At 47.9% G+C, this 15,287-nt stretch overlaps 4 protein-coding genes across 4 annotated transcripts; 3 read left to right on the forward strand and 1 right to left on the reverse strand.

Moving 5' to 3' along the window:
* Positions 1-216: 216 nt before the first annotated feature.
* On the reverse strand, positions 217-1,206 carry T310_4529 (uncharacterized protein; the record flags this gene model as incomplete). Its single annotated transcript, XM_013472566.1, has 1 exon — positions 217-1,206. The coding sequence occupies one exon, from the start codon at positions 1,204-1,206 to the stop codon at positions 217-219; it is 990 nt and encodes a 329-aa protein (XP_013328020.1).
* Positions 1,207-2,376: 1,170 nt separating this feature from the next.
* On the forward strand, positions 2,377-4,113 carry T310_4530 (RNA 3'-terminal phosphate cyclase; the record flags this gene model as incomplete). Its single annotated transcript, XM_013472567.1, has 1 exon — positions 2,377-4,113. The coding sequence occupies one exon, from the start codon at positions 2,377-2,379 to the stop codon at positions 4,111-4,113; it is 1,737 nt and encodes a 578-aa protein (XP_013328021.1).
* A 516-nt stretch (positions 4,114-4,629) lies between these two features.
* On the forward strand, positions 4,630-5,500 carry T310_4531 (uncharacterized protein; the record flags this gene model as incomplete). Its single annotated transcript, XM_013472568.1, has 3 exons — positions 4,630-5,315; positions 5,417-5,435; positions 5,477-5,500. The coding sequence occupies 3 exons, from the start codon at positions 4,630-4,632 to the stop codon at positions 5,498-5,500; spliced, it is 729 nt and encodes a 242-aa protein (XP_013328022.1).
* A 2,574-nt stretch (positions 5,501-8,074) lies between these two features.
* Positions 8,075-9,157, forward strand: T310_4532 (uncharacterized protein; the record flags this gene model as incomplete). The annotated part of the gene is made up of 1 exon (XM_013472569.1): positions 8,075-9,157. One exon carries the CDS (start codon positions 8,075-8,077, stop codon positions 9,155-9,157), a length of 1,083 nt encoding a protein of 360 aa, XP_013328023.1.
* Positions 9,158-15,287: the final 6,130 nt, after the last annotated feature.

Genomic DNA, 15,287 nt, shown 5'->3' on the forward strand with positions numbered 1-15,287 from the left:
ATGCCTTGTCGTGATAGTATTCCCAGCTGTGGAGTCTGTCCAGCTCGTAACACGGGAAACAGAAGTGGAAATGCTCTCCGAGCTGCGCATTGTCCGTAGTGTCGGCGGCCGATTCTCATCGCGTACGACCTGGCTAATAATATACCCATTGCGGGTTTCATTAGCTTGGCTGTGCGGAGGAAATCTTTCAGAAAATGTGGAGTCTTGATGCATGTCTCACCTGTTTGCAACGTAATCACCGAAGTTTGACGGAGAAGCAAGCGGTTGCGGTTCAGGAGGATGCTCCTCAGTGAATTGAGAGCGCCCGAACACTCGCCTCAAACGTTTCTTAATGGTGATAGAGAAGGCTCGCGCCTTCATCTGAAGTCCTGTACCACTTGACCACCTCGTTCCGGCGGGACTCGCGTCATCATCAGGGCTCATCTCCCTCGTTGTTCTGAACGTCTTCCTGAAGGGCTTTTGCTCGTATCGAGATCTCCTGGACAGAATGGATGGACGTCGTTCTTGTTGCATCCCCATTTCCTGGTCTTCGAGGAATTGACTACGGGCAAGGTTCACTGCAGCGTTCTGACTTTTGATGCGTCGGAGAGGGTGGGAGGATGGATCGTTACCATGGAAGAATGATATCGAGTGTCGTAAGGCCCGATTATGTTCGCCTCTCCTATATGAATCACTCGTTTGGGACTCTGCAGGATTCATTTCTTTCGGTGATTTTGGTGCAACAGTACTTCCACGATGTCTTGTTGAGAACATCGACCGGGCCTTCCGGAGACGCCGGTAGGACGATGGAGCTGAGAACTCTTCGCATTCGAAACCCTGGAATTCGCGGATCGAAGGCAAATCGGCTGTCGGATCATTCTCAGAGCTCCGGTTAACTACACGTGGTGTGGAAATACTGGTAACGGACATGCGGCTGACAGGACGGTCGTCGTCCGTGAACCGAATGCTCGAAGGACGGCGTCGCTGAGGGATGGAAAAGTGGGCAGGCCTCTCATCCCCTCCCGGTTGGTCGCCAGAGCCAGAACTTCGGGATCCGTTGGAAGATCTCTCCCGGGCTTGTGCCATTGCATGAGAGGCAGCAGCCATAGCATGGCGCTTTGCAACTTCGGGGTCCAGGGGCTCCGGCAACGGGGGAGCTTGACGGCGTTTCTGGACAGACGGTGCGGATTTGGCCCGCCTGAGTCGATATCCTGTATCAGACGCCATTGCAGGAATTATGCTGCAGAAAGAGCTGAACGATAGGCTATGCTGGGAAGGAAATGTGCGTAGAAACACTGACGCATTGAACCATAAGAGGATAGAAGTCTGCAGAGAGGAGATTCTCAGACAGAAGGAAAATAAGGGAGATCGACGAGCTCCTCATCTTGTCAACAAGCAGAATGGAAGGAGCTGTTGCCTAGAGCAATGGAGAATGGAATCTTCATCCAGGAAAGGACAGGAAGGAACGGAGGTGCGGCATGGCAACTGCCAAAGAAGATGCGCACGTGCTTCTATTTCGACTTGACAGCTCAGGAAACAGCCATCTGGACGGTGAACTTTGGAGAATTAAGTCCAGCGAGCAGCAAGATGAGCGCAGCGCACTGAATTGGTATTGCATTATCAGGAGCAGATTCCTTAGCAGGACTTGTTTCTAGATTCCGGATGAGTAACCATAATCAGTATGATATTCAATTTTCAAAATAATGGAAAACAAATCAGTGCAACCAATACGAGGCTGTGCGTTGGAACCTCAAGTGATTCGAACAAGCATGGGGGAAACCACACCGTATTTCGTGAGGATACATTGGACTGTATTATGGGAATAATTCCCATTTGATCTGCGATCGCAGCCAACAATTGAGTTCAGATTCAGTGTTAAGAGGCGCTCACTCTGAATTCGAATTGCACCTAGTTAGTTAGGCTTTTTGAGTTGTAACCTGTTGTGGCTTGGCAATATTGAGTGATTGTTAGTAAATACTGCTACAAATTACAGTGCGTGAGTCACGAGTTAAGGAGGTTCCCTCTTGATATTTCTTTTCTTTCTTTCATTTTTTTTTGGTCTTTTCTTTTTAAGTTTTCGTGTTAAAAAATGTTGAAGAATTCAGATCAACACAGCCGTAGGCAGGGGTGAATGAGTCATCAACGCTAATTAACTTAGTGTACTAGAGGTTACACGCACCTAGGAATCATCACATCAAATGTAGAGTTTGAGAGATATAAAGGACCAATCTCGTCTATGGTGCGCTCCGTGACATCTCCCTTACATAACCATTACCTACATAAGTAGGTAGTCGAAGTATACCTATATCAGGAACAGCAAGCGGAAGCATTCCAAGTTTCTTGAAATTTAGCTTTTGAATGCAGATTGCGGGTGTCGAAGCCGGATCCAATCACAATATGGCCCGTTCAAAAGGTCAGAAGAGCAAAAGGCCAGAGACTCCAGAACGCGATCGACCCGCAGAAGCAGCAGAAGCAGCAGCACGGACAATCCATCTCGATGGGAAAACCCTTGAAGGTGGGGGGCAACTCGTTCGCAATGCCCTCGCTCTGTCGGCGCTGACTGCCAAGCCCATCACCATCACAAACATTCGAGGAAACCGACGGGGAAAGACTGGACTGAAGGGATCGCATGCTGCAGCAGTCAAATCGCTCGTCGAGACGTGTGGAGGCGAGGTCACTGGTGGAGAGATAGGGTCGACTACGTTGACATTTTTCCCTCGAGGCAGAAGCGCAGTGGACGACGATGGTGATCAGCTATCTCTTGCATTTACTCACCCCTGGAGTGGCCAGCCACCAATTCGACCTGAATACAACATCCGCTTGTCCACTGCTGGGTCGATTTTCCTCATCTTCCAGGCGTTGTATCCCTACCTGCTGCATGCCAGCAGCTTTGGATCTGTGGGACCTGTGAGGTTGAACATCACTGGGGGCACCAATGTCTCATGCGCTCCTTCGTATGATTATGAGAAGCAAGTCTTTGTTCCAAACCTGCAGAGACTAGGATTTCCCCGGTTGTCTGTCAATCTCCGCGATCGTGGCTGGTCAACAGGTCCTATGAATTTGGGCACCGTGACGTTTACTATCCACCCGCTAGGATCTGATAAGGCAACAGAGTCACAGACTGACGCACAACCGGATGGCCCTAACGGGGTTGATGGAACTGCGACAGAGGAAGAACAAAAGAGAGAGGTGGATGGAGAATATTCTCCATCTCAATCCCGATTTCCTCTGTTAAATTTGGGTCATTACAGAAGGGGGAAAATCACAAAAGTCGATATCACAATTCTGGCACCAGACACTTCTCTGAGAGGTCGAGAATTTCGCGGTGATAGGAAAAGAGAAAGAAAAGACAAGAGAAGGTCTCATGAATCGAGACAATACGATAGTTCGGGGAATACAGAGCATCTAGAGTCCGACGAATCGGCTGAATGGGATGAAAGATCTCCCGAGTCAATGACTGTGCGAGAATATCTCGAGGAAAAGGCCCTCAAGGCTGTTGCTCGCGCGCTAAAGCGTCTCCCAGAGAGTGTGATTCCAAGGCGGTCGAGCTCAAATGACTCTCACGTTGACGGCGATTCATCAAATGCAGACACAGGCATCAGTATCCCAATTAAAACGCACACCTCAGAAACTACGCATCATCATACCCATCTTTATATCCTATTGGTGGCCCATACATCCAACGGCTTTAAACTGGGCAGAGACGCACTGTTTGAAGGGTTCGGGAAGCGAGGCCGAAGGACCACAGGCAAGCATGGTCAGGAAAACCGGAATTCTAACGGCGGTTCTGGGGGCAGCAGCGTGCTCGACGAGCTTGTCGAGCGATGTGTGGAAGGATTTGTCGAAGAACTACACCCAGACGAATTACCTCAGGGAGCAGACGATGGCCAGAAGAGAAAGAAACATAAGCCTTGCGTGGATGCTTTCATGCGAGATCAGCTCGTCATTTTCGAGGCGTTGGGAAGGGTACAGAGTCGAGAGAAAGCAGATGGAGACGTTGCTGTATCTGATGGCAAGGACAAGGCAGACGAAGAAGCGAAAGATGAGGATGAGGACGAGAGGTACTGGAGTCTTCACACGCAGACAGCTCGGTGGGTATGTGAGAAGATTCTTGGAGAGGATATCTGGTTGTAGTTTCGTATAAAGAGTCAGATTTGGTCATACCAATATGTCATCCGGAGAGTTATCCACTATAGCTTAATGAGGACCGGTTCTTTCGCTTGCACACTCAGGAGGAATATATCATCTCGTTAGCTGCTAGCTTTAAGAAAACCACTAGAAAATAATATGTGAAAGCTGATTTGATTTGTCCTCAAGCAATCAACATATTTTATCATACTGTCGAATAATGAAGTTGCAAAATATGCAGGTCGCAGGGACATGCGGGTGGCCTGACCGCTGTATACTATTTCGGGTAATCGCGACTTCCACGGTTGCAGGCAGGCAGTCCCGTGGGAGATCAGCTGCCGCGCCTTCCCAATCCAACTCACGCGGCTGAACCAGCTGACCTCAGACATCAAAGAAGATGGATATAAGAAGACGTGACGCGCATTGTTCTCCCTCTTCTGCGTATTCATCCGTCATTTTATTTTACTATCTCCACAGTTGACCGAGAAGCAGCGCGCTGATTCCTGAGTTTCCTCCATCTCCATGGCCGGTGACGACGAAAACATAGATGAACATACCCCGCTGATCTCCAGGTCGCCCCAGATAACCCCCTCCCAGGCTGGTTCGTCTGATAATAATAATAACAACAATCCCCCCGTGCGCCATGCGGCCACCAACTCCTCCTGGCCCGACGTGGCCGGCCTCCCCGTGCGGTCCGCCAACGACGAGAACCTGGTGATTTTCCGCCGCGCCATCGGCATCAACTACCACCTGCCGTCGCACGAGGGCGCGACGATGGAGGAAGGGCGCAAGTCGGCCATGGGCATCTACCGCGCGGTGCTGCGGGAGCAGCGGGCCAAGGCGCGGCTGTTCTGGGCCGTAAATCTGACGGTCTACTTCTGCCACTTTGCACAAATCATCATTGGCGCCTCGCTGACGGCGCTGGGGCCGACGTCGACCCGTCACACCCGGGCGATCACCGTGCTGGGGGCGGCCAACACGGTCATTGCAGGCGTGCTGGCGCTGATAAACGGGCAGGGCCTGCCGCACCGGCTGCGCAAGGACGAGATCGAGTTCCGCAAGATCCAAGACTGGATCGAGGAGACGGAGGCGCTGCTGGCCGCGGGGATCATTGGGCGTGACCGGACCGAGGTTGGTCTTCTTGTCGAGACGGCGTTCAAGAAGTACAACGCGGCCAAGGCGAGCGCAGAGAACAACAAGCCTGGGTCGTATGTGAGACAGCCGGAGGAGAGAGCGAGGAATGGGGATGGAACGGCGGACGACGCGAGTAGCAACAGTGGGAATGCGGTTGTACGACTGAACGTTCCAGGATTGCACTAAGAAAGGAGGTTTGCTGTATGAAGAGGGTGCCGATTAATTGTTATAATAGGTCGATAGACGTGCTATTCAATAGACATTACATTCTATTCTATACCCTCAGAACGCCTTAACCTGTATATTAGACAGGACAAACTAAGTCCTGAAACACATTATTTACCAACTAACTGTATACAGCAGAATACGTAGGTAAAGTTTTGTCTATGACGGGAAGACCTACGAGCAGTGATTGATTTTGATCGGACTACTCCAATAGCATGGGCTGAAAAGTATGGGCATGAGGAAGTGATAAAGCTGCTCCTTGAGAAAGATGCTGACCCAGAATCTAAAGATAGAGGTGGCTTAACCCCATTATCATGGGCTGCAAAAAATGGGCATGAGGCAGTAGTAAAGCTGCTCCTTGAGTACGGTCTACTGGAGAAGAATGTTAATAGTCCGACCCGTCCCCACTATCACAGGCTTTTATGGAGTATAGCATGAGACAGTACATAAGTAGTGAAGAATCTGCTGCTTGAGAGAAAGTAACTGACCTGGAAGAAGGATGCAAAAAAAAAAGGTCTTCAACAAACTAGAAATTTTCTAACTAAATAGTGGCAGTCTTCTCTTGTCGTGTCTTGCAAACATCACTCTCTCAAATTAAATTATCAGTATAACTAACTTAAAGAGAAAAAATATATATCAGTTTAATATTACGTGATCTTCTCCTTCCTCTTGTAATGTAACCTGTACTATTTAACAACATGACGGCTAGTTGGATGACGAAGTTGAGTCATCATCCATGTGATAAGTTATTACTTATCTAGGTAAAGACGCAGACAACTCGCAGCATTGTAATAACATCTCTTTGTCCTTACCAACTCAAGAGCACAGAAGGTAAGATTTTATGCTTAACTATTAATGGGATATTTACTAAAGCAATAAATATACGTACAGCATTGCAGAACTAATATCTGTACAGAGTGGGCAATAGATCACAGTTGAAAAGGACCTAAAATCACGTGTCATCTGTACCACAGAATTAATCTAGGTCGATTGGATACTTATCATTTTATCAATCATCACCGTCGTCCTCACTGCCACCACCGCTGTTCACACCACATAGCTCTGCTGGGGCTTATCACTACCATGGTGAGCTTCATTTCCCACTGACTACGAGGCTAATAGTAACCATCAGGAAGAAACAAGAGCTTGTGCAGCAAAAAAATCAGTCGCATAAAATACACACATCATGTCATCGGATCGACAGCTGTCGCTCGAAGAGCAGCTCCGGATTGCCAAGTTAAAGGAGAATGGACGAAACTGGTTTCCCCCCGAACGATGGGCAGCATATCACAGAGACGGCTGCCCCGTACCACCGGAACGTGTCCATCCCTATGTTCTGGGTGGATGTCTCCCAACCCTGCAGGCAATCCAGGACATGGCCGAGCTGGCAGAACACCACCAGCGATTGTTCCATCACCGCCTACCAGAATGCAAGGCCCCTCAGAGCAATCCTGGAGAGTTCTGGAGAGTTGGTAGACGGGTCAGCGTTATTCATTGTGAAAAGCAATCTGATCACAAACTTGATCAGCACCACAGAACATCCCTGTGGCCATAGCACACTGAAACGTTACACTGCCAGCGATTGTTCCATTACTGCCTAGAAGGATGCAAAGTCCTCCGGCGCAATCCTGTAGTGGAGAGAGTTACATGAGCCTTGTTCATGATGAGGGTGAAAGTGACTGCTGGCTTGATCTGCGCCACAGGACTTCCGCGTGGCAAGAACAGACGGCTTGCACAGCGCGACACCGGTGAAAAACGATAAAACACAAAGTTTCTAAGTGCATATTAATGGTCTGAGCATAGAATCTTTATTTTGATTATGACGGCAATATTGAGCGTATTTATACGTCCAGATCCGGCCATGGCCAACAGTATGGTGAGATTTTCTATTTCTGGAATGAGTGCCCTCGGAGTTTTTGGGAGCCCGTTCTGGCTCCCAAGCAACGAGCCTCTGCACCTTCACTCTACTTCCTGACATCATTCTCAAGGTGGGTTGACATGCTTCTTTGAGATGAGAAAGCCTCGTTTTTTGGGTCCTCGGTTGACTGCAGTCTCAGATGTCATTTTCAAATTAGGCTTTTTTTTGGAGGGTTCTTCCATGTGTCATGTCTGCAAGAGCGGGTGGTTATCAACAAGTTATTTAGGATTCGTAGGCATATTAGGCCGGAGAATTACGTCGAATGGTGTTGAAGCCATCACGGCTCATCATCATTGTCGTCGCTGCTACAGAGTGGTAAGGAGATACACGGAATGCCATCGTGTGGGGGGAGGTCATCGTGGAAAGGGACGGTGACATGATTGGCTGGATGGTGCCTGCTTAGTTCGGTCGCAGCTTTCGAGCGGGAATAAGGCTATCAGGATAAGCCTTAAAGTTCGACAAAAAGCGGAGAAATCTCCCCTTTCCTTTCTTTTTTTTTCTTTTGCCTTATCAAGTCAAATCATGCGCAAAAGCCGAACGTGATCGATCGCATTTATGACTCTCTGCGAATTGCAGCATGGCTTCAAGGATATAACGCGTCTGTTTGTCTGATGATCGTCAGTTAGCGCGCTGACTACCTATATTCATTGCCTCTCTCTCTTACCATCCATGATCGACCAATAATCAATCATGTCTTCACCTCCTCCATCTCACCCCCCTAGGGACATCCGCCGCAGAAAGTCATTTCTCTTCTCCATTCTTTCCTGCAAATGTGTCTCCATTTTCATTCTGCTCGTCTTCGTTCTGCCGATGATGACGCTCTTCCTCCTGCTCGCGATCCCCATGTTCATCGCCAAGAAGCATGAACTGCAGTACTTTAGCGAACTCGAGCATCATCGTGAAGTTGAAAGTCAATGGGACTTTTTCGCGAAAAAGATGCCCTGGATGCTGGAAGTCCCGACGGAGGTGCGACCGGAGCGACCGGTGTCGTGGAATGAGCGCCGAGTGCCCCTGATCAAGGACATTACGCAGCTGTGGAGCGGCACGTGGAAGCAGCAGATGCAGCTGTACGAGGACGGCACGGCAGAGTATCCCTCGCAGGAGTTTTGGATATATATCGGGGGAACGTCCAAGATGGAAGAGACCACGAGTCCGGGCAAATCATCCCAGGCTAGAAGTTTCGACTGGAAGAAAAGTTTCCGAGCTGCGTTCACAAGATTGAACAGCTACATGGGAGATATCCTCCCCACCCTCCCTGGTCCCAACTGTGTCGACGAGCCGCACATCTGCCATGCCTACAACAATGCGTTTGACCGGCTCATTGAGCTCTACCACACCCACCGTGTCAACCAGACTGGTGGCGCGGGACTCGCCTTTGCAGATTGCGACGTCAGCCCTGCACTGTGCGACGAGTGGGCGACCAACGCGGTAGTTATGGTCCACGTGAAGACCCAGAGTCCCTGCCGGACGGAGTTTGAGCCCAGCTTCCGGTTTATCTGCTCCGTCAAGTGGCGGTTCGTGGGGCTGCCGCTGAAGAAGATGCCGTTTTACCGGACGATGCCACTATCGTCGCTGTTAGCAATGTCACCGTCATCACCTTCCATCATCACACCGCCTAGCAAGGAACTACCGGGGAGGGATAATGACCCCGTGGTACCTGTATTTCCTAGCGCGTTCGAACAGCTGCATTCGCTGGTTAGTTATGACGGGAGCGTCGAGGCGCTTGACTTTGAGGAGTATGAAGTGGAGGAGATCATCGTCCCGATTGATTGATTGATTGATTATTGAGCTTACAAATGATGAGGAAAGGAAAGAATCGGGACTGACTGCATGTAGGCATACAAGGAGTTATATACGCGTATATAATGTAATGTATATTACCTATTATGATTATTGGAAAAGAAAAAAAAAGATTGTGAATTGAGGGATTGCCAGACTGCTTGGATCTCTCTCTGCCATTTTTCATTTGACTTGAGTTCTCGAGAGATAAATAAGCTCGACTTCATCTTCAAATAAATATGTTAGCAAGAAAACAGAATATTACATAAATGGGACAGAATAAGGAACGACAGCCTACAAAAACCGTCAAATGGCCGACTTTCAGCAATCGACGCATCCGAAGAAATGATCCAGGTACTGTACTGGACATCTTTGGAGTCTAGCACAGTCGGAATATTGTGTTGATTAAGGTAAACAGCTAGAAAGTCATATGACTTCTGCCGATTTTCGCGAATTTAGCAAATAGTGAGGGTGGATGGGGGGTCCTGCAAAAAGCCACGAATGCTTGGAATGGTCTCCTCTCTGGGTCGCACAAGCAGCTCAAGCTCGATTCCAATCTCTAGAGGCATAGTTGCGATTGGCAGCGAGGTTAAAAGACCTCGGATACGTTAAGGTTTGTCAGCACTGTTTTTGTAACGCGGTTATGTTCCAAGAGTTGAGACAAGAGATGAGCAAGATGTGGATGACAAGGGGTTAGAAAGCTTCCTGGAAGGAGGCTCGTGGGATTGTAATGTTGCCAAAAATACTGAGGGGCAGGGACAAGTGAATGAGAAGATCTGAGTGAATGAGGGACGCAGCCTGGGGTGCAATTGTCAACAGGAAGTTGCCGTCGACCTAATTAGGAGCTCTGCATAGGCTTAATTGAATGGAAAAGAAGACAGTTTGTACACTCATGCCGTATTGACCTAGGCCACCTGGCACTTGTGATCTACCCATATATTGCTGATACAGTTCCTTTTAGACTTAGGATTCACTGTTGTATCTGTCAGAGTCTGGGGATACGTCAATCTAACCTGTGAAGCAAACAACTATCTAAGAAGATCAACGGGAAGGAATCAGGTCAACCAACTTAGAATTTGGATTTATCATCAGTCCAGGTCCTAATTGGTAACCATTATCTTTTTGGTAATGTCAGTTAGAAGTTCTAGCTATTAGTCGAAGTAGATCATCTGCACCCATTCCATTGACAGCATCAACAATAATTATGTGTAGATAGTTATCTAGAACCATAAAGGAGAGAAATTATGCGATAATTCAAAGTAATCATCTCTCCTAGATGTATGTGTCTATTGTTCGATATCTTTATAAGCCTATTTTTGATCAGAAAGCTGGATCAACCTGGGCCAGCCAGGTATGTACAGTACACACATATCTGGTATGAAAGACAAATTGCCAGAATGGAGCCTATCTCTAAACTAAGATAAGTCTATAAAGGCTAATTTAGTCTAAATAGACTGGCAGGTCAGTAACTTAGACAGACTAGCTCAGCACAGATCTGTATAAAATGAGTTTCTATAAGGCGCTGAACAAAATTTAGAGCTAACTTGTAATATTCCAATAGGACCTGTTATCCCACTTTATCTGAGTCTACCTTTGCTCCCACGTGTTAGATCACTCCTGCTCCCTCTAATCCAAAAAGATACTTATTTGTAGGGATAATTCCAATAGTAATGGCGATATTTAGAAATTTAACCCTGCAGCTGTAATCTCTAATTCTATATAATTATTTCATTTTTAGTAGTAACTTATTACGGGAGACTTTAGTAAAGCAAAGTTAATTATCCCTAGATATTCACATCTTAAACGAACTACGGTAGCTGAATCATGGAGGAACTTTATGACTAGCCCAGCTCTATTGACTTTTTTTTCTACCTGATTAATTAAGGTATATAAACACCTACACCAATACCCGCTGCTCCCCCGATCTTTTTTAATTCCATTCGTCCAGCCGTCCATCCGGCTGGCTGGCTGGCAGTATGACTGACTGACTTACTTACAGCTGGTAGACTGAATTTACCTAGGTAGTATTGTATGAGTACCCTAGTATAGGTACTTTAGATGGCCTGGCTCCCGCCCAGGCATTTGAATCCAGAAAAGGGGAAAAAAAGAATTTAGGTGCCTCATGAGGTGAGGTGCATTCAGCTGATCTTATCTGAATTTTTCTGTCTTTCCATTTACGGTAAGTATGTACTGTACAAGAGACCTATGTACTGTACTACCTACCTACCTACCTAAACTCCAGCCTTTCTAATCTAATTAAACAATCCAATCCAAGATGTCAGGGGAAAAAATCCATTATTACCATAAGGACGTAAGGCATGCTGCATGTATGTGTGTGTACAGCAAGCACACTAGAGTCCTCGCTAGCAGCTTGCTTAGCTTAGCTACCTAGCTAACGGCGATAATCTCTAACGATGATAATGATGACTTGATAACATGGTCAATAACACTAGAGTTACTAGGGTATTGGAGGTGTCTTGTGTTGTACGCACGTCGTACGTAAGCGAGTGAAAAAAAAAGGGTCACGCTTCGATTGAAATTGATTAGATCTATAGTACGAAGTACAAGGTACTGCGCCAGTATACGTACATGTATGTAGCCAAAAAAAAAGTATTTATCTATTTACCTAAATCTTGTACTGTATGTAGCATTGTACAGTACTCTGTACATCGCATAGGTCCTGTACAGAGTACAGAGTGCATACGGACTACAGAAGATTCTTACTGAGTACATGTACGCAGAACGAAATAATACCAACACTCTATCCATGTGGACAGTCCAGGATCAGGAGTTACTCCTACCAGGATAAAGAATAAGCACGCATGAGTTGAGGCTTTCAGATTCAGCTGACCATTCACCGCATTCGGAATCCTTAGCCGCTGGTTGGTGGTGGGCAGCCTGAGTGTGACTTTGTTGGCTTGGCGTGGCTTGGCTGGAAACCAGAACCTCGGGACTGACGTTCGGCTTTACGAGTACTCTGTACACCAGTCTATGGAGTACTCTGTACTACTACTCTCTGTCCCACCCAAGTTACGCATGGCCGTTTCAGAGTATGCATCATCCATCCTGTACCGTCTGCCGGCAGCTGGAACGGATGGATGCAAGGTTGCACTTGCACCACACCGTCGGAGTACTGGCCGAAGATCAGTTTCAGATTACCAGCTTTGTTGTCCACTCCAATGGAAACGGCACCTGAATAGGAGTAATTCAGGTCAAGATGGAATAGATAATGCGCTGGCGGTGCGCTGCGCCACAGACGTTGAAAACTTATAAATTCGGAACCGGGCATTCCGTGGTGGAGATCGGGAAAAAGAGCCATCTCCAATCTTGCACCACTCCGCAGTGGCGAGAAGAAACAAACACAAAATATTCATTGTGGGTATTGTAGTACAGTCAGTATTTTGGTGATAAACAGTCCAGGTGGGTGGAGTCGTGGGCATCATCGTATGAAATTTTGCAAAGACGGCTGCAAGAATGAGGACAATTACAAGAACTTGTAGAAGATAACAGATAACGAAATAGTACAGAAATGAGGGATATCATCGAAGCGTCATACCAACAAAGTGAGGGGGAAGAAGGAGGATGAAGATGAAGAAAGGGGCAAGAAAACAAAACAGACGGCATTCATTCCGGACACGTCATCGAGAATAGTATAGCCAGCGCAAGCCCCGCTGCCCGCCAGCGGGAAAAATTCAAAGAACAAACAGTCCTCCCGTAGACCCTTTTCCGATTCCATTCCATTGGAGTCAGGACCCGCCGTCGAAATCTCCATCGTGGATTCGTCAGAAAAAAGGGTCTTCCACCCAAAAAGGTTGCATTGTAGTTCGCAATCTCCCGTCAGTTCCAGCCCTGTCGAGAGGAGAGAAAAGAAGGATGTCGTGCAGATAGCCTGCCAGCATGATTCATGCGTAAGCTCGCCGGCGGGGCTGTCACTCCTGGTTAAATCAGACCTCGTTGGTCTTGTCCTCTCCCTGAGACTGACGGTCCGTCCGGATGGGTCTTCGATACTCCCGGTTCTGGGCAAAGGGAGAGGATAGAGACGAAGGACGTCGCAGATTCAAGGACTAGTCAAAGCAATCAGCACATGAAGGTGAAAGGTATGGAGACAGGACTTACAAGGCAGTCGGAACACTTTGCTCCAGGGACATTGACGCGACCGCGGCATCCGCGGGGATAGTTCGCGCAGGAGTACATGGCGAGATTGGCAGCAGGACTAGCAAACTCGACGCAGTAGATGGAATTGTGCGTGCAGCTGCTCTGTGAGGATCGAACTTGGATAGTAAAGAGGGACCAAAGGTGAGACTTGAATAAGACTTTAATTTAAATCGACCTTCGAGATCGTGGCCGGATCTATGACGTCTGCTTGCAGAGATCTGAATGGATCGGAAACGAAGGGGCAGTGGATGTTTTATGTTTTAGCGGGATGCGGAAGGAGACCGTCGAGAACAAGGTTCGCTAGTGAAAACGATCTGAGACAGGACAGGAGAAAGAGAAACGAGAGAGAAAGCCAGGCAGATATACTCCCTAAATACGAAGCCAGAACCAGAGCAGGGACACGCAGAGCCGCGGTCCAGAACGTCGGAATCATGGATTAGGGCTGGTCAGGCGGACTGGACAAGGCCAGGCAGATATGACAGGGCAACCGCAAGGCTGGGCATGCATTGGCCGGTTTCTTAAAGAGTCGTACAGGCCCTTCATGTCAAGGCGTGGTCTAGACGACAGAAGGGGCCAAATGCCCTACACAGGGCTCTTCTCCGTAAAAAGAGTACATGAAATATGTTGCTGGCTTGCATGTTGGCGGCGGGATCTGTCGAGTACAGACAAAGACCAAGTAACATCGACGCCTGACAATGTCAAAAATAGCACCCAACATGCAAGCGTTTCAGATCTGCCACAGCCACCGCAGCCTTTCAACCAGAATAGCAGCTCCTCCACTTGGGGGCCATCTCTGCCATGATTCGAATATCGCGCTGCTCATTGCTTACTCAGCAAGTCGTCTCCCACGTGCGCCCTGTAGTTTCTGAGGCATTTTCTAGCTGTGCGTATACTTGTTCAATAACAGCTTGATAGCTTTGTAACGGCAGATAATCTTGACAATTGTGATTCTGAGAATTTCTTTTCTTCTTTTCAAGATTTACTCTGGGATAAGTACAGATACTTACAGTAAAATGATCAATACCAGACCTGTAATTTAATTCATTTTCTGTTTTAACCAAGTCATTTTTTAAAAGAATATTTCTATGCTACACGGACCTATCAAATAACCTTTGCCTTGGGCAAATATGCTGTTGCTTAAACGACAGGGGTTCTGCGCATCACCTGACCAAGGAATTCCATCGTGGATATCTTCCTGCGGAGAACCTCGTAAATCCTGCAGTCCGTTACTCCTCTCCTCATCTGTCAACATCGTCGTATTACGCAGTGAGAACCCTTCAGTGACATGACACTACTCAATGAAATCCTATCTCATTGATCTTGACGACAGGCAAGCTCAAGTTCTCCAGACAATCTGATTTCATCGCACTGACAAAGAGAGTCTAGAAATGACGATCGGCAGATCCAGAACGCGAGGAAGAGCAGCAAGAGCTCTAATTATCTCAGCATGCAGAGAAAAAAGGTCTGAGAGAGCAGTGGCAATGCGAGAATTTGTCAGCACGGCATCAGAAATGCGAGTGAGTTGCCCGGTTTCCAGACATACTGCGACGGCAGCGAGCCTCGAACGTCATGATCGGCGCGATTGCAACTCAGCGTTGATGACAGGGCGCATAGCACAGCTGCAGCTAGATGTCAAAGTTGCCGACTGACTCATCCTCGCTGTCTGTTCGTCAGATTTGTCCAGCAGAGCATCATTTTCTTGTTGAGCAACAGTGCGAACGTTGAGGCGACCAATGGCGGCCCACTGGCCGAGTAACCTTATTGCCCTTTTTGGTCGTCTGCATCCGGGGTCATGATCGTTTCTGCCGCTAATGCAGCCGTCTCGACGCCGTCACAAGTACCTACATATCTACCTAGGCCTGTCGCTCAGGGCGCCGATACGCCGGCAGAAATCGGATTAGTGCCGACTAGGGAGCAATGCCTGGATCATAGAGAGCAGAATGCACTCGATGACAACGTTAAAGTCCAT

The sequence above is a fragment of the Rasamsonia emersonii genome, assembly GCF_000968595.1.
Source record: "Rasamsonia emersonii CBS 393.64 chromosome Unknown ctg1118621760130, whole genome shotgun sequence".
Lineage (NCBI taxonomy): Eukaryota > Fungi > Ascomycota > Eurotiomycetes > Eurotiales > Trichocomaceae > Rasamsonia > Rasamsonia emersonii.